The sequence below is a fragment of the Sprattus sprattus genome (assembly GCF_963457725.1).
Source record: "Sprattus sprattus genome assembly, chromosome: 1".
In the NCBI taxonomy this organism is placed as follows: Eukaryota; Metazoa; Chordata; class Actinopteri; order Clupeiformes; family Clupeidae; genus Sprattus; species Sprattus sprattus.
Window position 1 is genome coordinate 57,933,135 of NC_137920.1, and position 27,361 is coordinate 57,960,495.

Here is a 27,361-nt window from a genome sequence, read left to right on the forward strand (position 1 = left end):
CCTATGAAGTCACTATAATTGAGGCACCACTCTTTTTCTCTCTTTGTATACATTTGTTTTTTTTTCAATGTCTTTGTATGTTTTCGTGACATTCTTGTGGGCATTGGAAGCGCTTTCCCTCAAATTTGTCAGAGTGTCACGCTGGATGCACGCAGAACAAAACATGTTTGTGCAACACAAATTGCAGCCAAGCCATTTACATTCAACGTCAAGAAAGCCTTATCTGGATGAATGACTGCGCACGTGAAATCCGGCCTGAGGCGGTTTGCTTGAATGGGACATTTCAGTTCTGCCCACGAAAGGCCAACATATTTTTCAACAGAGTGCCAAGCACAGGTGTGCACACAAACACACACTATCACACACACACACACACACACACACACACACACACACACACACACTGGGTCCCCCCACACAGCTCAGGTTCTCAGCCGCAGCTGCATCAATCACATGGGTTCATGGGTGTGGTGATGACTAGAAGGCACCCTTGTATTACATAAGACACCCGTAGGCTTCTGTGAGTTCAAAGCTGCTCAATGGTTGATCTATAGAAAACGTCAATGCACCGGAGTGCTCCAGTGTAAATAAAAGGGCCCAAGAATGTAAGATTCCTGCATTCTGAGGGGCTTTGGAAGAACGGTTAATTCCTTAGTTTAAGGCCTCCATTGTGGCGCTGGGTCTGTGTTTGGGCTTCAGGAGCACATCTAACAGCAGCGTTCACTTTCCTAATCTCTGGGAGATCCGGTGCATTTAGATAATGACAGCGTTTAACACAGGCTCTTGTGATTTGCTTTGGGCCAAGGCATGTTCAGAGCTGTTGGCTTGTGAGGTTTTGCCTCCCTGTGAGCTTGTGTGCTCATATTTAAAAGTGTGTGCTTGTGTGTGTGCATGCATATGCAGTATGTTTGTGTGAGTTTGTGAATATACTTGTGTGTAATTACTGTTATGTGAAAAAAAGTGTGTGTGTGTGTGTGTGTGTGTGTGTGTGTGTGTGTGTGTGTGTGTGTGTGTGTGTGTGTGTGTGTGTGTGTGTGTGTGTGTGTGTGTGGTTTATTCACCAATGTTCTGATGTTATTACAGTGGAGGTGTATCCTCCTCCTCCATTTCTAAAATAGGGTTTGAGTCGTAGCATTCTGTAGGAGGGCTGCTGAGTAATGCCTTTTGCGTGTCCCACTCCTCTCACCTCCTTTCCACTCTAGGGTATTAAATATACAAATACAGAAATGCACAGTTATTGAACGAACCAATGTTATTGATGGCTATATACGCACGGTCAACATCTAAGACCAAATCTCAGCGCGTGCTTGTGCTGAAGCCAGTATTACATACATCTTATCTTATAGTTCTTATCCTCAGTTTGTTTTTCTTTTTTTTTCTGACTTGTTCAGATCTTCCTGTGGGAACAGAACCTGGAGCGGTTCCATGTGGATCTGTTCCGGTTCCGCTGTTACCTTGCCAGCCTGCAGGGGGGCGAGCTGCCCAATCCCAAGCGCCTGCTGGCTTTCGCCTCACGCCCCACAAAACTCGCCATGGGGCGCCTGGGGATCTTCTCCGTCTCTTCCTTCCATGCACTGGTAAGACTTGGTTGTGTTAATGTCACTGTGGATTCACACACACCAAACACACACACACATACAGACACACACACATACACACGCACTCACACATACAGACACACCCACACACACACACACACACACACACACACTCATACAGACTCACACACATGCCTACATACATGGTTGGACAGAACGCACACTGTTTTTCTTTTGGAAATACACATAGGGATCCGCCTACACATGCAAACACAAACACACACATTTACACTCCCACATTAACATGCATACTATTAACACACACGAAACCAGAGTTACAGAAAACCATCCACAGGACACTCTGTACTCCAGCTTAATCCACATATTCTGCATTGCGAGCTGTCTGTAGTGATGTGGCTATGTAGCGTTCCATTGATGGAACACAGAATGTGCAGAATGGAGCGAGTTGCATCACAGCCGCAGAATTCCTCTCAGTGAAGAGGCCATGCACCTGTCACCTGTTTTTGGGGAAGAATGCCAGGGAGACAGAAACTAAGAGAGACGATAGAGAGAGTCAGAGAGAGAGAGAGAGTGAGAGAGAGAGAGAGAGAGAGAGAGAGACAGAGAGAGAGAGCTTGTCAGCACCACTCGTCCTCCTCGGGGGCATGACAGCTAATTGAGTTTGATTTAACCCACAGACAGCTTTAAAAGGGGCCAATTGCAGTTTTCATTAACGACTCTAAATCGACTGATCAATAAGCTGCCAGTTTTACTGGGCCCGTCCCTCAGGCATATTGTCACATAATGGTTTGGCAGGCTGTACTGTGTTGTACTGTATTTCTGATATAGTTTGAGTATATCTATTGGTGTATGTAATGTAATATATGTCTGAAGCCGCCACACTGGACCCATACGCAAGAGAATTCATAGCCCCCAAGCCACCATAATAATGAGTCTCTGTGATTATGCAGGAGTGTATGTATAGACTCTGACGTCACCTACTGTCAGTGCCTTTAAATTCAAGATTACATATTAACCCAGAAATGCCAGGTTGCCTTACCATCTGCATCAAGCTATATAGTGAGAGAATCCACGACACCATTATGGCACATGTGTGTGTGTGAGTGTGTGTGTGTGTGTGCGCATTCACTGGCCTACATAACCAGTGAGAGCGTCATCTCGACTCCCATCAATGTAAATACACAGCGGGCTTCAGGGCGCACAGAAGAGACCATTTCCCTCTTGTCGTACTGCATCTCAGCCTTGGAGCTGGCCATTAAAGCAGGCATGGCCACAAACATGAGTGTTCCCAGTTCTATTCAGGAGGCTCTTCTCCCCTCTCCATGGCTCCATTTGCAACCTAAACATGTAGCGTATTAGTCAACGCGTGAAGGCCCGGGGCTAGCATAACTAACATGCCAATTGTTGGACACGGGCAAGTCTTTAATTAACTTACATTTGTGGGTCTGTTAACCCTGTATGCACACATGTTTGTGTGTGCCATCATGTGTGCAGTGTAACTGTACCTTTTGATAAATATTGCTACTAATAGGTATATTTACAACCTTGTGGTATGTATATGGGGTGTGGCAATGAAATAACAAGACTGTTATTAGCAGGTTTTCTTCATTACAGTAAATTAAAGTCTCATTATTTGATGCCTTGTATGTGCATATGGTTTAGGGGGGCTCTGTAAAGTGTTTTGAGACATGGTTTAGGGGGGTTCAGCGTGTAAAAACTATTTTGTTATTGGCGTTATTAAATAAATCAAATGGGTCTTTGTATGTAATGACCGCACTGTGTGTGTGTGTGTATGTGTGTGTGTGTGTGTGTGTGTGTGTGTGTGTGTGTGTGTGTGTGTGTGTGTGTGTGTGTGTGTGTGTGTGTGTGTATGTGTGTGTGTGTGTGTGTATGTGTGTGTGTGTGTGTGTGTAGGTGGCAGCACGCACAGAGGGAGGTGTGCGTCGGCGGAGTCAGGCCCTGTCACGATCCTCCAGCAAACGGAAGAGCAGGTTCTCATCTCTGTGGGGGCTGGACACTACCTCGAAGAAGAAGACCAAAGGCCGACCCAGCCTCAACCAAGTAAACACACCACACCTCCTTTTATATACAGTCTCTATATCCTTTCTTTTATTCTTTTACATATTATTAAAAACATCACTATTAACATTACATTTAATTACATTAATGACATACATTTCAGTCAGTAAGCCCACAGACTGTGGCCTGACCATAATGATATGGGGTTTACCTTTGTGGGTAGGCTGGGTGTGCGGACCAGAATTAAGTTCTATCATTCTGTGTGTCTGACTGCGCTGTGGCAGGTGTTTGTGGATGGTGCCACTCCTGTGCGGAAGAACCTGGGACGCATGTTTGAGGACACGGTCAAGGAGAGCTTGGTAAGAGAAGCACTGCAGAACTCTATATTCATCACGGCTGTCAAAACAGGACTGCCATACGAGCTCAGGGCCACACACACACACACACACACACACACTCTTGTTCTCTATTTTTTTTCTCTCACTCTCACGCACACACACACAGACACACGCACACACATACACTCACTCAAAGACAGAGAGAGAGGGTTTGCAAACTCTGTGACTTTGCTGTATCCCCCAGTGGGAGTGTGAGGATTGAGTTTTTCCAGACCTCTCTCTCTCTCTCTCTCTCTCTCTCTGTGAGGCTGAGGCAGCAGTCATGAGCTGCAGAGTGAGCTGAGATCTCTGGAGGTTTAACCAGAGGGAGGGGGGCTTCCCTCTGTCTCTACAACCCCCCCCCAGTCCACACCCGCTCCATCCATTACAGGCCTGGAGAGCAGACAGATGGTGCAGGGTTGGTGGGCTTGTGGAGGGAAGCGTATGGGGCTCTATACCCAGTCTGATCGCCCCAGTCTGTCTTCGGTGTGTGTGGGCTCCCCCCCCCCCATCTGAGTAGCAATCCAGGGGAAGGCTGCTGCTGGAGAGGTCTTTGGTTGGGGCTGAGAGGAGGGAGGCGCTGTCATCTGATAGTGGGATGACGGCGGGCTTATCGCTCGCAGACAGCAGAAGGGTGGTGACAGGAGGCCGGGCAGTGTGACAAACGAGGATTCAGCAGGGCTGGTAGCCAGGCTGTCCTCCCTAGCGCCACACACACACACACACACACATACACACACACACTCTCACACACACACACACTATCACGCATACACTCATACACACACACACACTCACACACACACACACACAAACATACACACACACACACACACACTGGGTCCCCCCACCAGCGCCACACAGCTCAGGTTCTCAGCCGCAGCTCATCAATCTCTGCTCGTCAACATCTCTCCACCTTCACTGATGTTCTGCTTTTACACCTTCACCCTTTCTCACCGTCTTTTCATTTACTTTCTTTTTGTCTTTTCTTTCTCTTTGGTTCTCTCCTTTTTCTTTCTTTGTCTCACCAACACCACATTGTCTGTTCTCTCTCTCTCTCTCTCTCTCTCTTTAGATCTATCTATCTCACTCTATCTCTGTATCCCTTTTGACTATCTTTCATGACACTGGGGTGTCGTCCCATTCCCCCCAACTGATACCCTTTGATTGACACCCTGTCAGTCTACCCTGACCCCAGGCCTGCGCTGTCACCGATGGCGTTGAGGACCCCCCACTGATCAGCAGTAGTCTCCCCTCATCTCTGTGGCAGAGCCCTGGCTGGGCCTCACTGGTGGGATTCAACACCCCCGGCTGTTGTGCCAAGTTAATGAGATCCCGGAGATTAGATGTAATCAGAGCTGGTGCCGTCTTGACGCTTCATTTTACTATCGATCGCGACAGGGCTGTGTGAAAGAGATGTAACCTCATGAATAAACCTCATACGCGTGGGTAGAGAGATGGGGGGCGATGTGAAGCAGCCAAAGATAACCAGTGTTGTACTCTGTATGTTTTATTTATTGCACTTTCGTTTTTTATGATCGCTTATTTTTGGTATGTTGTGTCAACAGAAGGAACAAGAGGGCGTTGAGAAAAGCAGCCCTCACCCCACGGACAGTGAAGTTTGGGTCCCAGGATACCTCACTCCCTCCTGGGTGTCCTTGCCCAATGAGAAGCCTGTGCTGGCCATCATAGAGCCTGGACATACGGCGCTCTACACTCTGGAGTCTGTGTGCAAGGTGAGACGCATGTGCGACACTAGACGCTGTGTTTACTGTAAAGGAGTAAATTAGAGTTTACTCTAATGGGGAATTTTACATTGACTTTACATTTGGCTGCGTTTAGTTACGTTTAGGTTAGTTGGATGTGTGTGTTTCCTTGGAATCTCAGCTCATCATTCCCACTGCTAACTGTTCCTTGTGTGTGTGCTACTTGACACACATTCACACATTCAGTCACGATGAGTCACAAAACGACTCACACACTCCGAGCGTGTGTTGGTGGCTGTGGGGAGTTTGTGTGATCGAGATGTGGCTTTTCACAAAGCTCAATTTAAGATCAGGACCATGTACTTCCTTCTTCTCAGGATGTGAAAGGTCTGATTTAGACTGAGGTATGAAATTACTACATGTTTCTGCACTGAGGACACTATAGCACCAAAATGGTGATGTATGTCTTTTATACACAACAGTAATTTTTTTGTCCCACACACACTCACACAGGTGTGGTACTGTCTTGCAGCCTCAAGATTGCTTTTTCAATGTCTCGCTCTCTCCCTCTCCCTCTCTCTCCCCCACTCTCTGTCTCTCTCTCTCTTGCTTCCCCCCCTCTTTGTGTCTTCACCCCGTTGTCAGTGAGAGACCTGCACGAACCCTTAGAGGGGAAGTGCACTGATGAGAAAGCGATCCAGAACAAACTGTAGATCCCGGCCTCTGGCCCTGCAATGTGCACATCCCATGAATGGCTGCCTCAGTCTTCTCACACTATGGTCCTTATGCAATGTATGCTGTCTGCCCTTTCTTCTTCTGCTTATACCCCCCCCCCCCCCCCCCCCAGTCTTCTCGTTGTTGACCCAGGCTGTCACACTAGGGTGATCAGTGGCGCTACGAACGCACGCAACACAACGCATGTGATCTTGTCCTGAGGCGCATGCTAAAGAGAATGTCACGCATTGACACTGGCTGTTCTTGTTTGCCGTAGCTCGGTGGCCCATTTATCCTCGCTTATCACATTTTCTGTCAGCACAGCGTAGAACATTGTGTTCGCTGAATCTCTTTCCAGTGTGTTTTTTTGCCCGAGTCGTACAGTTCACGCATTCCTTTTTAATGATCCGGTATAAGAAATGGATTGATCATGCCCTTTTGTGCTGCAAGGGCTATAAAGAACACATGCTTTTCCACAGACCCGAGAGACAGGACTTAGAACACATTTTTGATGTCTCTGTTGATGTTCTCAATGCTTAGTCATGACTAACCGGACCAGAGGTCGGACAGTCCCTGACTTCTGGATATGTGGTGGGACAGGTGGCCAGAATTGTGTCTCTCCTTGTCAGGGTTATAGAGGTGAATCACACATTCATTTGTGAGTGTGTGTTTGGGGAAAAGGGGAGTATCAGCCTGTTAAAACAATTATCTGTGTGTGTGTTTGGGTGGTATCTCAGAAACCCTTTAACTGCAGCCAAGGTTATTAATCTCTGATGTCAGTAAGCATTATTGCATATGCAGAGGTATGAGGGAGTAATGTAATGTCTGAATACATGCCAGTGTACTCAAACTTCACTTGGGATTACTACATTGTTGGAGCCCACTTACTGTTGTCAGCTTTGAACGGCTCAACTGCCTGTTTGCTTTTGTTACTTTTAAAACATTTTCCTACTCTCTGTCAATGTTTCCTCAGACTAACAAGTTGGACCCCTCCAAGCACTACATACGGCTGAAGTTTACGATCAACGGCCAAACGCAGTTTTACATCCCAAAGCCAGAAGAAGATGTGTGTGACATGGTGAGTCGGGTGTTTTTTGTCAGAAAAAGAAGAATGCTTGACAACTTGACGGTGTGGTTTGCTGAAGGCAATTTTCAATCCCTTATCATCTGGTCAGGTGAAACTCCTATGGAGTAGCTGCACTGACAGCAAAAGACAGCATTAGAAATATTAGTTTGTTAGTCCAGCAGAAGTATAATGGCTTCAGAAAAGTTGAGCTGAACTCAAAAGCTCTGAATTTTTTTTACCTTTTCAGTGGCTTTGAAAGACTGTGGAGTCGTGCTGTGTGCTGCATTGCGCTGCTGACATACTGTATCTGTCATAAGATGACTGGGATGTAGGTTACTGTGTGTATGAAATCCCCCTCTGATGCTGAGACAGGGCTCCTGTGCAGAACATTAATAATGCATCCTCCAGATTCATGTACAGCAAGATCTATTTAGAGCACTGCTCCTCTGATGTGTGTTTGTGTGTGTATGTGTGTGTGTATGTGTGTGTGTGTGTGTGTGTGTGTGTGTGTGTGTGTGTGTGTGTGTGTGTGTGTGTGTGTGTGTGTGTGTGTGTGTGTGTGTGTGTGTGTGTGTGTGTGTATGTCTGTTGGGTGTGTGTCTGTTGGGCGCATGTGCATAAACTTCCCAACTTTGTAACCTCAAAATCGAATCTATTATTTTTTTTCCCCCTCAACAAAAAACGCTTTGTAGATGTATCAGTAGACTTCTCCCAGTCCCTTACTGGACATCCCCCTTTTTTAACTCTCACTTTCTCACTCTCAAACACACTCTCTCTCTCTCTCTCTCTCTCTCTCTCTCTCTCTCTCTCTCTCTCTCTCCCTCTCTCTTTCCCTCTCTCTCTCTCTTTTTCTCTTTATCTCTCTGAGGAGACTATGTTCCCTTCGGTGTTGTTTCCTCTAATGCTTCTTCAACAGTCTGAAAAGTTTCCTTTTACTTCAAACTCTTACCCATGTGTGCATTTATATATCCATCCGTATCTTATACAGTTTTACTGATGGTGAGTTATAGCTCTAAATGTCAGTGTAGCAGTCGGCCCAGTTGTGTTTTATGTATGTACTAATAACTGGACTATGATGTGTTCATCTTTCTACAGCTCTTCAAAGAGATTGAAATTTGGCCCAAAGTGACAAAGGTCATCCAGTTTGACAGGGCTGAATCCTGTGTCATTGGATACGGTAAATGTGCCTCTTTATTCACTACAGTAGGGCCAGTAGTACCAGTCAAAAAATATGTCAACTGTATGTATGTTCTGGGAAATGTGGAGTCACATCAGTTCTGTTCTTTCTTTCTCTCTCTCTCTCTCTCTCTCTCTCTCTCCTCTCCTGTGCTGCTGTAGGTTTCTCGGTTGTGGTGGTGGATGAGGATGGCACTCAGCAGCTCCATGTGACAGACGTGAAAGCGGGAGGCCTGGCTGCCGCCAGAGGTGAGAGACGGCGGTGTATGGGGGGGTGGCGGCGACATTCCAGTAAAGCCACTCAGCTTTACCTGCCAGCCTATCTGTTATGCTTCAGTTACTTTCACAGAACAATATGGCTGTTCAGTCTAACACAAGGAATTGCACAGCCATGTTATACTCGAGTGTTATGCTCTTGAGGTGTATATTCACTTCATTCACATTTTTTAGACTGGATGATACCCTACTTTCCAGATGCGCAGAAAACATCTATCCATAGCATCCACACATATCCAGAATGTACTTCCTATTGATTGCATAGCCTGTAGTGCATAACACTATTAGACAGTTTAAAAGCTAAGTGTGTTGGCTAACCACATTGCACACGAGAGAGGGTTATATGCCAAAAAATCAATACGGCTATTGTATTAGGAGCTACTTACTTTTCACGTCTTGTTATTCCAGTAGTCGGTTATAGAGTTTGACATTATTGTCCATACGGAATTGGAGTTGGAGGACGTCTTTTCATAACAACATAATGGATTTAACTTTTGAGACGTAACACGTAACATCCTTATCTCCCACTCACTGCCTTTTCTCATATATCACTCCACTTGGGACAGACACTGGGCTCTAAAGACATTTCTCTCTGCCGCAAACAGGCTGACTAACACACTTTCCCGGCACACCATTTGTGTAGGGCTAGCCGAGACACCGTCAGTAGAATAGAATGCAGAGCTGGCCAGAGTGAGACAGGCTGACCCAAATCTCCAGTCGACTGTAGGAAATTAATTTATGTCGCTCACATCAGACCGGGTTCATCAGCCCAACTCCAAATTAAAACCGTTTGCATACCGGGCACGTGTTTGCATACCAGGCATGTCCGTCCCCCCCCCCCCCCCCAATGGGCATCCTGTCCCGAGTACAGTGCCCACTGTGGCACAATTAGCCCCTCTGGGCCCACCTGGTACCAACCCGGTGTCCCATACAAGCACAATTAATCAGGAGACAAACACAATTAATCAGCAGATTGGTTGGAAAACTGGCACCAGAGGGACAACTGGGCCTTGTTGATAGACCTCGTGTGAAACTTCTGTTTTCTGTGGGAGTGGTTTGTGAGATGGTTGAATGAAAGCGCATATCACAACAAGCAGTCACAACTCTCCCAGCTGACCCCCTGATCAGACTTTAACATGATCCGTGGCCATGAATGAGAATGACAGAGTTTTAAATGTCAGAGGAAGAACAGAAGGTCTATTGCATGGGCTGGGTAAAAAAAAGAACTGCACTACAGAATGAGTGCTATAGGATGGCAAGGCTCAGTACAGAATGAGTGCTATAGGATGGCAAGGCTCAGTACAGAATGAGTGCTATAGGATGGCAAGGCTCAGTACAGAATGAGTGCTATAGGATGGCGAGGCTCAGTACAGAATGAGTGCTATAGGATGGCAAGGCTCACTACAGAATGAGTGCTATAGGATGGCAAGGCTCACTACAGAATGAGTGCTATAAGCTGGCAAGGCTCAGTACAGAATGAGTGCTATAGGATGGCAAGGCTCAGTACAGAATGAGTGCTATAGTATGGCAAGGCTCACTACAGAATGAGTGCTATAGGATGGCAAGGCTCACTACAGAAGAAGTGCTGTAGGATGACAAGGCTTTTCTGGTCCTTCGCTGCTATTCCTTTTAAAAGGAGTGCTGATGAGAGGTAAGAGTGGAGCTGGTGAGGCTAGGGAACTGGGACTGATGCACAGTAAGCACAAGCCAGGCTTGGATTAAAAAAGCCTTCTACCCAGGACACGCCCTCACTGATTCAGGTCATACTTGAAAGCTTTGCCGACCGCTGTGTGTGTGTGTGTGTGTGTCAGTGTGTGTGTGTGTGTGTGTGTAATAAATAATTCCTTGCAATAGTCAGCCCCCTTTAAAGCGAAAAACAGGAATCAGCAAACACGGTGTAATTATGATGGCATTGGGCCACAGGCTTTTGCTTATTATTTCACTCTTCACACGCAACACAGATAACTTGAAGGCACGTCAGCGCAAGTCAGATGCCCCCACTGGTTAACCACACTGAAAACTTGAGGTCATTGTAACCCATGGTTTGCTGGTCTGTTTGACTGCGACCCCAGCGGCCCTTAGGAGGGTCTGACTAAACCAGCGAAGAAGAGTGTGAAAAGGGCTCCAGTCAGATACCATTAAAAGACCTAGAGGGAAAGCCTGCGCAGACAGTGGTGTATTTGTGAGAGAAAAAGGCCCTCCGCTCCGGCTGCATGTCCCCAGAAAGTATTTAGTAAAAGTCCAGCCGCCTAGAAGCTCATTAGAGCTCGTTGCTGTCGAAGATGAATGGGGAGCTGAGTCCAGGCTTGCCATTTCGAGCGCATTTGCCGGGGGCTTCTTTCCAAAACCAGGACAGTCATGGATAAAAAAAAAACAGGGGCATGCTCTACCTTTCCCTCTCTCTTTCTCTCTCTCCCTTTCTCTCTCCCTCTCTCTTTCTCTCTCTCCTTCCTTCTCTCTCTCCCCCATGACATCACTACGCTCATATTTATCTCAGCGTCATTGCCAGAAGGGTTGCGGCACTCTGGCCAGTTGGAACCCACCACCGTGGCTTACAGCTCACATCACACACACAACTAGGTCACGCCCCAGGCTATCTGGAGCTCTTTGTGTGTGTGTGTGTGTGTGTGTGTGTGTGTGAAAATAAATGTGTGTTTGTTAATGAGATGTGTACTTTTTTAAACAAAAGAAGTGTGCTGGTGTACATAAATGGGTGGAGTTCAAGAGGAGTGTGGAAGCACAAACAATGCAGTCTTACACTGACACACACACACACAGAAGTGTGCGTACAAGGACAACCAGATGAAAAATGCACACACACACACACACACACACACACACACACACACACACACACACACACACACACACACACACACACACACACACACACACACACACACACACAGTCCCATCAAGATGTAGCAATGAATCTGTGTTGCAGAGCATGAGTGATTTTCAGAAGGTGATTTAAAATAAGACTGATGTCTCTCAATGAACCAGTCCAATTGACACCTGTACACGAAGACAGAGCTTCAAGAATGTCTCCAGCCCCTCACCAAATTGTCTTTGTTCCATGCCCCTGTGGCGTTGGAGGGAGCATCAATAATCAATTGTGGCTTCCGTCCAGCTTAATGAGTGTTAATTGTTATATTAGAAGTTAATTGACTGGCTCTCCAGGAGGTAATTGATCGTTAAGAGAGCAGGGATCAGGTGTTGCAGACAGATGGGGAAAGACTGAGCTAAATGACAAGATGGTGTCTGAGGAGAAAAAGAGCTGTGTTTTTCTTTGTTCTTTCAAAGCCACAAGTGCAGTGTAAAAGACAAAAGAAAATAAAGGTTCAAGACTGTTGAATAGTACTACAGTGAAGTATTATTTCATCAATGCAGTGACATCTGACCTTGCAAACATTTACTAGGCACATTATTCTGTTTGTGTGTCAGTGTACTTGTGTGTCTATGTGTGTACACTAATGTATGTATGTATGTATGTATGTGTGTGTGTGTGTGTGTGTGTCTGTCTGTTTTGCTCAGCAGGTCTGCGAGCCGGCGATGAGATCTTGCATCTGAATGGGAAAGCGGCTGCAGCCCTCGAGCTGTCGGATATGCAGGCTGCGTTCGCTCTGCCCTCCCTGACCCTGAGCGTGAGCACGTTGCCTGCCGTCGACCCGCGCCACCTGTGCACCCAGCCCCCCCGCCGTGCCGAGCACGACGACACCCTCTGCACTGACATCTTCTCCCAGGACCAGGGTGAGCCGTCTGCTTGCACACATCACCCTCGCAGTATTGTGGTGGTGGTGGGGTCTGGGGGATTGTATATGTGTGTGTCCTTGGATTCTTTCGAAAGTCAGTCAGAGACGTTTTATAGTGTTTTGCTGTTTATTTGAGCTTATTAGACAAGCTTATCACATGGTCAGTTACTTGGTGCCCCACACGTACCAATTCAACTGAAAAACACAAACTATATTTTCAGTAGCATCGTGTGACTGTGAGAAAAAGACCCAGATAAAGATACCGTGTGTGCATGTCCTTCCTTCCTCTGCAGAGGAGATCCTGGACGAGGGGACTATCCTGGCCCCAGAGAGCCCAGATGATGGCCTGGGCGACGGATCCATCCTGACCAGCGACAGCCCAGGGGACAGTCTGGAGGATGAGCTGGATGCTGACACATCACCCAAGGTAAGGTCACACAGGCACACACAACACAACAATGCGCACACACACTCTCACACGCACCCACATGCACACACATAAGTAACAAACTCACACACACACATAAATGCATTAACACATGTGTACGCACGCACGCACGCACACACGCACACACACACACACACACACACACAAAAGAAGCTGGTTGTTCTATTGTTAAAGTCATCTGATGCGTCATAGCTGTGGGCATAATAGGTGGGGCTTGTTGGGATGTATGTGCTGTTTTCCTGGAATTTCATCTGTGGTCGATTCTGTGGAAAATGAGAGGTCCGATTGGCTGCTGGGAATGAGGCCATTTTTAAAAAGATGTCACTGGTGGCATTCAGCCAATTTGGGGGATGTCTTCTCTCTAGTCTTTATAGATGGAGAGTGAGAGGAGGCTACGTATTAAATTGGATGTTTTGCTCTCTAGTCTTTATAGATGGAGAATTATTCCTTAACCCTTCGAGGAGGCTACGTATTAAATGTTGTAAATAAACTGTGCCTGCCTCTGTATTGGTTATTGTTTAAATGACCTTATTCGGGTCACTGGGTTCATTGCATTGTAAGTAGCCTTATCTGGAGAGATAATGGGCAGTAAATAGCTTGGCTTTTTTGCTTGTGTGACAGTGAATGACCTCTGGTTTAAGGTCATTCAATGGTCTGTTGCAGAGACTCTTGACAGATGGGAGAGGGATCTGGTTGTCTTAACATGCATATCTCCACACACACACACACACACACACACACACACACTGAGTCAGAAACACACACACACACACACACACTCTCACTCTCACTCGCATGCGGACACAGACACACTTATTTTCGCACCCAGTGTTTAGTGAGCACACACAGTATGATTGACACGCTGTGGCAACAATGCAGCATTATGGCATCCCAGAGGGGCTTGCGGAGGTCAGCCAGTGAGGTTTGACCAGTGAGACGGAGAGGGGCATCTCCCATGAGGATGGTCTGGACGTCTGCCTCGACCCAGTCTCATTACCGCTCAGATGAAAGAAGAGAGATCCACATCATCAGTCAGGATTTGAGGGATGTTTGTGTGTGTGTGTGGGGGCTTGGGGGGCGTTAGGCTTGAGCCCGCTGAGCTGAGACCCTGTCAGCCAAAGAATGTTATCTCTGTTCACAGAGCAAATCTGTGGAAATGCACAGATCATGGGTTTGATACCTAGGGAGCTGCTGTGCCATGCTGGATAAGAGCGTTCAAAAATAAAAAAATTGCAAAATACCCAGTATGCTCATCTATGCGTATCCCATGATACCCTATACAAGACAGAAGAGGATGCATGAAACAGATGAAATGCAACACTGTCTTTACACAAGTGCCTGAGCAACAAGAGAGCTACAGGATGAATCCTGGATGAGTGGTGTGTGTTTTTAACACAAAGCCATTGGATCATGTGCATGTGCGTAAATCGGTGAGCCGTGGCTAAGCGTGAATGAGCGAGTGAGTGAGCTGTGTCACCATCCAATTTAGATTATGTCCCGTTTCATCCTGCTGAGCACCGCTGATTTGCCCAAATCGCTGTGCAGTAGCCAGACTACAGAGGCCACGCTTGTCACTCCGATTAGCACCTCTGCCTAGTGACGGCTACTAACTGGCAGAAAACTATTCTTTCAGTATCCTATCAATAATGTGCATTGAAAACTACGCGGAAGATTAGGCTTTGTTCATTTATTTTGGATTTGTGGGGGTTTTATTTGGTACTTTTGGTGCTTATTTTTGTGTGGTTAAGTACATAAGTGGATGGCTTGGTCATAGTCACGGTTTGGAAATGTCCTCAGAAAAAAAAAATGCTCACAGTCGGTACTCTGCCTGACTTGCTTAAAACAAAGCAATTTATGTTCTTTGTCTTCACGGTCCTTCTTCTTATCCCTCCCTCTCTCCTTCTCTTTCTCTCCCTCCTGTCCTTGTCTCTCACACTCACCCTGCCAACTTCCTGTTCTAAATAAAGGGAAATGAATAATCAGGCTGTCTCTGTGCTCAGCGCTGTATCATGCCATCTGCTGTGGAGACACACATTTAGCCCCGGATAATTCACCAGTGCTCTGCCAGGCTCAGTGGCTGGCACCCCCACCCTCTGTCTTTTGCACTCGTCACTCTCCCCCTCTCCTTCTTGTCTCCTTACCAATTTAGTTTTCCTTCCCAAACCTCTTGCTCTCTACCTCTCTCTCTCTCTCTCCCCCCCTACTGACTGCTGCCCTCTGCATGCCCACTGATTTGCCACCTCTCTCTCTTTCTCTTTCTTTCTCTTCCTCTCTCTCTCTCTCCCCCCCTACTGACTGCTGCCCTCTGCATGCCCACTGTTTTGCCACCTCTCTCTCTCTCTCTCTCTCTCTCACACACACACCACCTGGCATGTGGTAACCTCCCTCATCTCTGCCTCATTCCCTTACTTCTGTGTGCGACCTCCTCTTTGCTCCACTGCTCTCACACGCATTCATCTTTGCGTCAGGGTGTTCACAACACATCTGTCTTTTCTCTCCTTGCTTATCTTCTCCTCCTAGTTTGAACATCTGAAGAAAGCCACTGGCCAAAACATGGTGTTTCTTATTGAACACTTCACATAGAGGAGTGCGTGGACTCTCCTTGTTACAGTCTGAGCTTCTTATGCTCCAGCACCTGCGTGTGGGACGTGCGTGCCGTCTCCATTCTTTTAGCAGTTATCCGCAAAACAGCAGCGCTTTTTTCTTCCGCTACAGGCGCTCCTTATTAGAGGGGCTGATGGAGTGTGTCGTAGCAGCAAACCTGTTCACGACGCCCCATCCCAGTATGGGGACGTGCTTCTCTCTCATTTACCCAGGGGTTTGGGGCCTGAGCTCCAGTCATAAAAGCCCATCATGCAGCTACGTCTCAGAGGGAGGCCAACGACTGATAGTCTGTATGAAATGGATGTTCAGGGAAGGATGCTTTCTCTGGCTCTCTCTCAGGCTAATCAAAGTGATTTCTGCCTCAATTGGACAAGCTCAACGACTCCTGGTAGATGATAGCTATGTGATCAAGGCTTTGAAGTGCCTCTCAGAGTAGTTTTCAGGAGCAGTACTCAATGCCGGCGGTTGTGTCCCTCATGTTGTGCCCCCCACCCTCACTTTCTCTCTCTCTCGCCTTTTGTCTTAAAGACAGGATACTGTCACTTCTTTCCTCTTTGTTTGAGGAGGGGATTGCAAGAGTGAGAGGCGGGTGCGTCTCCTAATTATCCTGCATCCTAATCACTCGATTATGTGTGCCGATGCAGATCGTTTAGCGCTGATAAATTACTGCCTGAAGTGCTGCAGGAGACGAGACAAGCGGAGAGACAAAGCACCGCAGGACTTCATTATTTTCTCTGGTAATAACAACTCTGCTCCCCCCCCCCCCCCCCCCCTTCACCTCCACCCCTCCATGTCCCCGCATCAAGACCCCTCAAGTCCCACTCAGCCCTCCAGCCTGAGACCTGTCCCTGTGGTGGAGCTGAGGGTTCGTTGTGATGTATGGTGTAATGATTTCTGGGTAATGGTTTCGGTCAAATTGCTCCTTGTGTTTCTTGTATGGAAGAGGAAGCCTAAAATGGACAGTGCTGCTAAAATGATGAACATGGTTTTGTGGCCTTTGTGACTCTCTTGGTGCTTAATGGGCTGTGTCCTTATTTCCCTTATTTTCACCGTCTGATTTCCCAGCACACCCACCTTTGTCATTGTGTGTGTGTTTTCCTTTGGTGCTATTTCACCACTGTGCCACTAGAGGGGGGTTTGGTCCCACTGGACTCTGAGAGGTACCACGCATTACTTGTTTTACATTAATTGTGGGTCGGCTGGAAGATCTTTTGATCATTTGAAGATGAGACTCCTACTATTGCGTTTCCTCCAAGTTCACTTGGCAACCCAATCTTGTGTTTCTGAAATGTTTAATCCATGATCATGTTAGACAACCACACCATAGGTTCAAATCTGACTTTGAGAAATAAGGTGTTCTTCTAGTTGTCTTCCTGATCATATGAAAACAAAGTGTGCAGTGATTTGATGGAATGCTGCTGTAATAATATGTACTAACTATAAAGTATCTGGCATGCTGTAACATCCTTCTGATTCAGTGTGTGTGCTGTAACATCTTTCTGATGGTGTGTGTGTGTGTGTGTGTGTGTGCTGTAACATCCTTCAGATGCAGTGTGTGTGTGTCTGTGTGTGTGTGTGTGCTGTAACATCCTTCAGATGCAGTGTGTGTGTGTGCTGTAACTTCTGTCTGATGCAGAGTGAGTGTGTGCCTAGGGGATTGAACACTTTGGGCTTTTCTCGATACAGAGCATGATCAGAGGGATCTCTAAACTGTATAGAGACTTGCTTCATCCTGTTCCACTCCTGATAAAGCAGTTATGTTCTCCCAGTTCAAAGAACCAGTATAATTCAAAACAACACTACAGGACAGGGCCCAAGGTCTGTCCAAGAGGACACCTGATTGGACATGTGATGGATTGCGCTGTAGTATCTGTGAGTGGGAAAACGTTTTGGAGTGGTTTCATTTCTCTGACTTTGGCCCTGCTACAGCATTGCTGTTGCGTAATGCTTTCACCTCTGCTGGAAGGTGTTAATTGCACACACACCTCAGTCAGAAAGCAGTGATGGCATTAGTTTTGTTCATCTGTTCACAGTGTCACATAGATATCTTGCAAAAACAAGTCCTGATATCCCACTTTACTTCAGGTACCTCATAACTGTGGGTTTGATTCGGCTCAGTCTGAAAGACACAGCTTGTAGCTCCTTCTGTCAGAATGCGCGGGTGTGTTTCCTGCTAACAGGGAACATTTTATGTTGTAACGTTTCTTAGAAGGTCTCACAGTGTTATTTTGTCACATGGTTGTGAGAACATCAGATGTCAGAATGGGAACCATTGAGAAACATTAGGAATCCATTCTCCTTGCATGAAATTACATGTTTGAAATGTAACAGGAACATCAGGGAAAGGTTAAGGACTAAACTGAAAGATGAATATCAGGATTATTATGTCCTGAAAATCTACCAGAAACTAAACAAATTCAGTCTTCCTAAAAGACTGAAAAAGACATTTTACAAGAATGTCTTTAGAATGAAAATGGGTTATCTGGGTAGAAGTGGGAGTGGTGGTGGTCGTTGCTCATTTGTATGTTGAAGCTGAATCTACCAGGACTTGTTAAAGAATAATTTGTCTTTTTAAAGCTTCAGGTAGCTTCCCTGATATGGACTGACAGTCAGGCATGGCATGTTTAAGAGGCATGCAGTGCAAAGCCAACCCGTACAGCAGAGAGATGACTGCACCGGACTGTGGGCAGGTCTGAGGTCTGAATCTCTTGTCCCGGGGAAGGAAACATTGCCTTTCCTGTCTCCCACCAGCCTCTGCACTGATAAGCCGAGTGCGTGAAATACCCCTTTTGCTTATGATGACACAAATAAGAGTGGCATCAGCAGACTGTCAGATAAGCTATCTGCAGGGACAATGTCAACAATGGTGGTGATCTCGGCTACAGATCCTCCAGAAATGTGAGGGCTCTAGCCCGTTTGTCCCTGTGTACAGCGTATATGTGTGTGTTTATGTGGTGTGTGTGTGGGAGGGGTGTGTGTGTTTGTGTGTGTGTGTGTGTGAATGGAACGGGTGTATGTCAGAAAGTGAGATTCCAGCGCTAGCACGGGTTCTATGGAACAGGTTTTAACTCGTCTGCCCTTTTTGCCAAATCCCAGCTTGTGACTGAAAGAGCTGCACACTGCTCTTTGCTTTGTACAGTAAGGATGGAGGTATGACTGCTTTTTTATGTGCTTTCTATGGCTGTCTTATGTCTGTTACTTGGTTGCATGAAATGTTAGTCTCTGCCCTGTTTGGCCTGGGTTTTTGAATGTACCATGGATTGTTGTTGGTGCTGCTTTTGTTGATGTTTCAGTGTTACTGCACAGCCCTTACGTGCACAACATTCTGAAGTCATGAAGATTTATTGCTTTAATTCATGACTTGAACATTGAATTCGTACAGTGTAGTCAGGTCTTTGTAAGGCTCTTCTATTAGGAGGTTCACGTCTTACTCTGATGTGTCACTTATCTACATGTGTCACTAAATCAAGTACCTGGAGTACCGTCCGGCAAACTGTTCCTTCTGTTTTCTGATAGTTGCCTTCCGCTTTTCTGTTGTCTTCATTTTCAAGATACAACTCATACCTTGAGGTGAAAAAAAGATCTGAAAGCTATTGTTCCGTATGTATCACTATTGGCGTCACTAAATTTAGATTTGACTGTTGTGTTACTTAAGTTCAGTGGCTGTGCTTCTGTTGTCTGGCACTGTAACACTGCCTTATCTGTTCACGGTGTTACAACGAGTGTTCATTGCGTGGTTTTGCTCTTTGTTGCTTAGCTTGGCTCACAACACCCCTGATGTGTGACTCCTTCTTTAGGGTTAGCGTTCCGATTTACTGCAGTCTCTTGACGCAACTGAATATCTTTGCATATGTTATTGAAGACATGCTGTGGAAGATCACCCAGTAGCAATAGTTTCTCACAGCCTTTAGTTTTGCCCACTCACTGCTCTGCTCTATGCTGGGCTGAATAAGCCTTGTATACCACTGAGAGCTTTAGCTCCACCAGCGTTTGCCCCTCCCACCTTGTCCTCCTCATCCCCTCCGCAGATGTGATTATTATTGTTATTATTCCCTGTGCACTGATCTGCCATCCAGGGCTGAAGCTCAAATCCATCCCCTCAAAGACTCTGAGGAAAAATCAGGAGAGCGAGAGCTAGGGAGAGTGGTGGAGAGAGGGATAGAGGGAGTGATCAAGAAAGAAAGACAGCGCGGGGGTGTGGTGGGTGGGAGGGCGAGAAGGAGAGCAGGGAAGAGGGCAGAAAAGCAAACAGGAAGGGGGATTCAAAGCAGTCTTGACAATGAGGGCGTTGCTCAGCTGATAGCGTGGGCTCTGACCGGTGTTGAGGGTGAGGAGAAGCAACCTCTCGGTTCCGATGCTCATCCGTGTTGTTACGGACTAGACAGCCGTGAGATTTTCTCACGCCGCCCGGCTTGACCCAGACGGTCTGATAACTGGAGGACTGACGTCGGTTCCGGTGTGGCGTGAGACCCTGTGACCCGTTTGACCTTCAGGAAAGTTCTGTCACTGGGCGCTGGCACACCAAGCAGAGCCATGTCTGCGCTCAGGAGGAGCAGGAACAATAAGCGCTCCTCTGAATCCATCTATGACATGCTGCAACTGGTGAGCACACGTCCCACTCTGTGTGTGTGTGTGTGTGTGTGTGTGTGTGTGTGTGTGAGAGAGGCAGAGAGACACAGTTAGTGGTTGTGTAAGCTAAATTTTTTTTTGTTCTATCGCTGTTTCACATAATATCCTATGACAAAACCTCCGGAAAAATCTAAACGTAGGCTTTTCCGAGGTGTGTTTTTAGGATCTATGCCATATGCTTTCTGTTCAGGAGCTCAAGCGGGCTCAGAACCAAGTGTGCCTAGATCTGGCGGTCTTCACCTTCCTCTGCCTGTCTGGGCTCATCAGAGCTGGAGGTGCGCAACGGTGATTAGTTTCCCTGTCATCGTGTCACTTTGGCTTTGACAGAGGGATACGCCGTGCGCCACTCCATCTGTTCCCCCCACTCCGTCCTGTCCCTCTGCATCAGTTCCACCTCTGTGTGTTTTGTAATTATCTTTGTTGGGAGTGTAACAGCTGTGTGTGTGTGTGTGTGTTTGGGGAGGAGAGCTGGTGATTGCATGTATTAATATATGCACTTTTTATGAACTGTATGGCACAGTTCACCTTTGTTAACATTCTGGTTTATGTGAAAGAATGTAGAATGTATATGAAACTGATGATCAAAAGATGTTCACTGGGGGTTAATCTGTTCTACAGAATGTGTGTGTGTGTGTGTGTGTGTGTGTGTTAAACTGGTTAGTTGACATTTGATTATGTAATTGTGTTTGTGTGTGTGTGTGTGTGTGTGTGTGTGTGTACACATGAGAAGGACCGGCTTGGCAGGATTTTAGAAGTCAGTAGAAAAGGTCAAGTATTTGTGATGAAAAATGTTCTTTTGCTCCTTAGCTGTTCAATTATGTCAAAAAATAACTATAGCTAAATAAAGAGGAAATGTTTGGCCAAATGCAGATGTGAAAAGTGCATGTCCACTGGAAGACGCCACTCAACCTTTGGGGGGGGGGGGGGGGGGGGGGGGGGGGGTCTGTGTGTGTGTGTAATAAAAACTATTCAGATATCTCATGTAATCCATTTATGCCATCTGATCCCTGTGTCCTTTATAATGTCCGATTCCCTGGTTTTATCCACATGTCCATTTTGTTGCTAGGAATTGTCCTTTCCATCAGAGTTTTATTATTAAAAAAAGAAAATTTGTATTTATTCTGTACGTTTTTGTTGTGGGTAAAGAGATCTTCCCTGTGTTGGGATGAGAAGAGTTGGGTAACCTGCTCTTCTGCATTTCCCTTCTCTCACTGGGAGTCAGTGCTGATAGTCAGCATGGGGCCCTGCTGGTACAGAGGTAGTCAAATGCTGAGCTCTGCACTGCTGTTAGTTTTTTTCTGCTTCTAAGAGCAGTGCATTTCCAGTTGAGAAGCAGAAATGGTGTGTTTTTTGTTTTTTTCTTGGAATGGTGTTGCAAGCCTGCCACTCCTCAGTATGCATGTGTGTATCTGCGCTCTCCCTCCGTCTTCATGGACCGTCTGCCATCCTTAAGTGACACTCTCTTTCTCTCTTATTTGTGCTCTCTCCATCCAGAGCACGGAGCAGGTCACAGCGTTTTGCCGCAGTCTCCACGACATGAATCCTGCCGAATGCCCGGCCTCATCTTCATCGTCCTCGTCTTCTTCGTGCGCTCCGAGTCCCGTCTCGTCCATCCCCATCCCCACTCCTGCCGCCATGCGCCAGCTCACGGATGCTGTCAAACTCCGCCATGTCATCTGTGAACTGGTGGAGACAGAGCGGACCTATGTCAAGGTGAGGGATTGGTGTCCTGTATCCTAAAAGTATGCCCTAGCCTACTGTGTGTGTGTGAGAGAGAGAGAGAGTGTGAGTGATTACCAACAGTGACCTTGATCTACTTAGATACCACTTTTTAAGGCACATTATAGTGATGAATTAGGTACAATTAAATCCTTTGGTCATCAGGACCTGTGCACATTGAAGCCGACAAACATAAAAACAAATACAACTGCAGGATACATACCCTCTGGATTCAGATATAAGATCTAATGGGAACACACATCAAGATGTAATTGAATGTGATGCAGGAAAGACCTCATTAGACATACTTTTAAGTCTAGGACACACACACACACACACACACACAGCAACCCATTAAAGTGAACATATCTGCTTTGTGTTCTCAGGATTTGAAGTGGCTAATGGAGAAATATCTCACACCTCTTCAGAAGGAGAGCTTTCTCACTCAGGATGAGGTAGGGGAAAGATTTTATGCTCTTCTCTTCAATAAGTTCAACCACCTTTTAAATATAGTATTGACAATGAAGAGACACTGAATAGGTCAGGATGTTGCCAATCTTCTCACTTCTCACATGCAAGTACTCAAAGGCAGCATGCCGCCACAAGCGCTAAACACAACACCATGACTGCCCAACCATAAAACCTGAGCAGCAGAATACAACATCATCATCAACAAAGCTGCATTTGAAAGGATTTCACTGGGGTTTTCACAGAGGCACCTTCCTTCATTAGTGATTTTGTTGAAATAGGCCCACAACACCTCCAGAAGGCTCAACAGTGGTGTCTAGCGCCCCCCTCCAAACTCCATGATTAGAACACATGTCACTAGCAGAGACAACAGATACACCTCAAGTTACACCTTCACAAGATTTAGCGTATATAATTTAATGGTCATTCACAACCTCGAAATACTCTGCAAGCGCCTCAGCCATAAACCACTATCATGCTTTTTCAGGAGCCGCAAACAACTTTTAAGCTCCTTTGGAGTGACCGTCCTCGAAAACCAAAGTGTTGTGTTTTTTTAGCCACCAAGCCTTCTACACCTGTCTCTACTGGTCTACAGGACGCTGCAGTTCTTTGAAGACACTTTACTTTTAGTCTCCCAGTGTGTAGATTGCAAACTTTCGTTGCCAGGCAAAACATAGACAGACAAAAGAAAAGGACAACTGAAAAATATGGGCTACACTACAAAACGACAGAAAAACGAAAACTAGCATACAGTTAAACACACAAGGTTAGCTATTTCAGCAAATATATCTCAAACAGTGACGTGCGGTGAGGTTCACAGCTGGTGAGGCACAGAAACCGGAAGTGATTACGTCATTCCGATCTCTAGTTGTTTAAAAAAAATAGAAATGTATACATCATACATGTATATATGCTTATGGTTTAAAAATTGTCATCTCACCAGAACTGAAAAAACGTTATGTTTTATTGTCTAATACTATTACTTTTAAACGATTATTATTACAATAAGTTATGCGGCTCAATAGTTAACTGACTTTTACGACAGCTAATTAAATAAATTAAACGTACAATCGGTGTGGTAATTGAACTTTTACACCGTGTCAAATAAGATATTAATCGTTACAAGGAAGCGTATGTAGCCCTCCCACCAATGATATGGCTCATTTCAATTTGTCTAGGGAAAATATAACCTTTTACACAACTCGGCAGTGATGGGCAGTAGCGTCACTACATTTGTCAGTAGCTTGGCAGTAACGTCGCTATTTACAAAACCAAGTAACTTTTCAGTAGCTAAGCTCTTTTATTGATCAAGTACCGCAGTAGCGTCCTCGAAAGCTAATTTATCCTGGACCTTTCTGATGTTTATTCATAACAGGCTTCCCTGCAGCCATTAAACACAAAAAATAAGCAGTACATCACTTTAGGCGAGACGAGTGAAAATAGATAGATGGATATCGTCATTTCAAGTACACCAGACGCTGCTCATACATTTAAAATTCATTCTCCCCTAATTTTAAATGGGTAGTTTGCATGCAGATTCTAGACAACCGGATTACTAGAATGCTGTTGATATTTAGATACAGCTGAAGATGATGAAAGTTAAAAAGTGGAAAGTCCGTGCGATGAGTGAAACTAAATGTGTTTTCAGATGCCTTCTTTGTAATCCAAAGAAAAAGTTCCTGTCAACATCAATGACATCCAACACAAACATACGAACACACGAATTTCATCCATTCAACCGTTTTTATCTGACTGACAGTTGTGTTGATCCCTAAAATTGCATTAACTTGGCATGCAGTTTGTTTAACTGAAAGTAGCTTCTAATGTATCAAACTACTTTTGACAGGTTTATGTAACTTAGCTTGCTACTTTTTTTTTTGCAACTCGGACACTTGAATTCGAAGTTGACATTTACATATTTATTTACACAACGTATTAACAAGCAAACAGTTAAACACCACAGACATAGCACACAATACCAAAATGTTCTACTGACCGGTATAATTTAAAGTTGGTGCACTGCACTCGCAAGCTCCTAATCCATTCACGGCTCCACTGCACCTAGCAGCCTTTAGCGAGGTTTGTGTTCTGCATGAATACGTCCCGTTGGAAAACATGAAACACTCCAATGCAATGTCAATACCTTCGGTCCCGTCGTTTGAAGCAAACATTTTAGCTCCGCCATTGGTCTCCCATTATTAATCATTTCACGTTTGGACTGCAAGTCCAATTTTGAGAACTGCTTTGAGGCTCTGCCTCCCCTGCCTCCTATGACTGCACGTCCCTGATCCCAAACTCCCAAAACAGCAAATATATCCCAAAATAAACTTACCAACTCATGAACCACCGTGTGCACCACAATTTACGCTACAACACATATATTTCAAACCTACATTAAATGAATATGAACACACTATTAACACATTCCTTTTGTTGCCAGGCAAAACATAGACTGAGCAAGGCACGTAACTGCAGTCTATAACCACCAAACCAACCAATAGAGGGCGCACTTACCCAACAAATAATAATACAATCCTAGCTATAATAAAAGAAATCAAGATTTTGGTGAAATAAAACTTATAAACACAAAATACAAAATGAAAGATTGCACACGTATTAATTATGTTTCTTACATACATTAACCTGTTACACTTGGCGACCTTGTTTCCTCATTTCTGCTATCAGTTACACGTGCTTTAGCTTCTCCCTTTCAAATGCTTTCTCAATCGCATCTTTTAAGGGAATAGTTAACTTAATACTGAAAACAATGGGCCTCATTCTAGACAGCAGTTGAGAAGACTTTAAGAAAGACTTTCTTCTGAACTCCCCTTCGTTGGATTTAGGAAAACATTTGCCATTCTCGATAGTTTTCTCATCTGGGATTTCTTCTGAACTTCAGAAGACTTTCAGAACGCGAAATAGCAGTCGTAACTCTGCCGCAATCTTCTCAAATGCGATTCGGCCATCTTGTAGTTATTTGAGGAATCGCATTTTAAAAAACTGGGCTAATGGCTGAATTTGTGAGAACCTGTGGTGATTGCGTTCATGTCAACTACAGACATCCTCGGATTCAAATAATAATAATAATAAATACCAGAATATTTGTATCATTAACAATTATGTTTCACATTTATAGTCATGATTCTAAGAGGCATCGTGATGTCATTAAATAAATAAAAGGACTACACCAGAATGCTAATCCAGACCATTCTCATTTGTAGATCCGCATTGGTGGAATTAACTGCCTAGCTAGCACTACCAGTGCAGGCGCGTTCCTCTCTACCTTTTAAGAAGCTTTTGAAGACCCACCTCTTCAGAGAGCTCTTCCCTTCCTAACTGACACTTCGATTAGTACTTGACTTGCACTTACAGCAGTTGCATTCCTGCATTTCTTTTTTTCTTTTCTACCTCGTTTTTCTATTTCTTATGTAAAGTAGTATTTATTGTTACACTAGGTCTCTATTGCTCGTAGCTTGACTGTCTCCCTTTGGACAAGGCGTCTGCTAAATGACTGAATGTGAATGTAAATGTACACGAACACTGCAAATGTAAGTGAATAAATAAATAAACACTAAACCCAATCGCGTTAAAATAGCCATAGTAGAATAGAATGGACACATATTTATACATCCTGCAGTACCTCCATGTCTGCACCGGTTAAATTAAATCTGCGTTTTTTGCTCGCTTTCCGCTTATACATGCGTGTATGTATGCAAATCCACTTTCACGAGAACGCTCATCAATTTAAGAAACTAATCCGGGGAACACAGCTGAGAAGACTTCGGCGGCTTATGAACACATTTTCAAGCGTGCAGGAAAGTGGCGGAAGTGTTTCCCTTACGTTGTTTTTACGAAGTCGTGTAAGCAACATTTCAAAAGAATTTCAGAAAATGATCGAGAATGAGGCCCAATGTGCTAACTCTCAGAATACCACACTATGTCTGGACTTAAGCAATCAAAACATGATACTGTGGAACTTGAAGCTTACTACCGTCATCTTTGTTTATACGTACCTGGTGACCTTTTTTCTGCCCCTCTCTTCTGTCCTTGTCATTAACTTGCAAAGAGTTAACCTCAACTTGTTTATTCTCAAACAAACACACAAATTATTTAAAAGCCTGATTGTCTCCACATGTAGCACCTCTGGGTCAGCTTAGTTTTACATACAGACAAAATAAGTTTTAACCTGCAGCCTCCAACCTTTAACAACCCATATAGATGCCCTTATAATTGCCACCACTGTCATGGAGTAAAAGCCAAATGTGAAATGGTACATCCAGCCATGATGCCAATCTCCAAATGCCGCCAGGATGTGGTGTAGTTAATTGTGTAAAAGCACAACTGAACGTCCACAAAATATGCCCCTGACTGACGCTGAAATCTTCTCAGGGATTTGAAAGTGGCTAAATGCCTTCCACAATAGACTGTTGCACCGATTTAAAAAGCAATCACGAGATCAAAAATTACCACACTGCGGTCACAGCATGCCAACATCAGTCAGATAGCTGAACAGAGGACAGAAGGCAACTATGCAGAAAACCTGTGATTCCTGCTTTCTGCATGGAAACCCCTATCAAACTATTTACCTTCATATAAGAAACCAAACTTTCTACCACACTAAAGAAGCTCTTTTCTTACACAGTAAGAAGACAGGTGATAGGTCTAAATTAACCGTGTCCACAGTAAGAAGACAGGTGATGGCTCTGAATTAACAGTGTCCACAGCATTTTTCAACTTGGGCAGGACGCATTTTATTTCCAAACACCACATCCTCGGAATTGTTCCTCTTTTTCCAATCACCATGAGCTTTCATAGGTATTTCAAAACATCCGGCGATCTTTTATAGAC

At 45.2% G+C, this 27,361-nt stretch overlaps 1 protein-coding gene across 1 annotated transcript in view; it reads left to right on the forward strand.

Annotated features, from left to right (window-relative positions):
* The window catches only part of tiam1a (TIAM Rac1 associated GEF 1a), a 58,350-nt gene that overhangs the window by 24,289 nt on the left and 6,700 nt on the right, over positions 1–27,361 (forward strand). Inside the window, exons 7-17 of the mRNA XM_080839293.1 lie at positions 1,392–1,577; positions 3,474–3,620; positions 3,863–3,937; positions 5,524–5,691; positions 7,349–7,453; positions 8,537–8,618; positions 8,780–8,866; positions 12,428–12,643; positions 12,939–13,072; positions 21,821–22,039; positions 22,432–22,500. Of these exons, the coding sequence (XP_080695419.1) occupies positions 1,392–1,577; positions 3,474–3,620; positions 3,863–3,937; positions 5,524–5,691; positions 7,349–7,453; positions 8,537–8,618; positions 8,780–8,866; positions 12,428–12,643; positions 12,939–13,072; positions 21,821–22,039; positions 22,432–22,500 (1,488 nt within the window). The remainder of the gene's footprint in view (positions 1–1,391; positions 1,578–3,473; positions 3,621–3,862; positions 3,938–5,523; positions 5,692–7,348; positions 7,454–8,536; positions 8,619–8,779; positions 8,867–12,427; positions 12,644–12,938; positions 13,073–21,820; positions 22,040–22,431; positions 22,501–27,361) is intronic.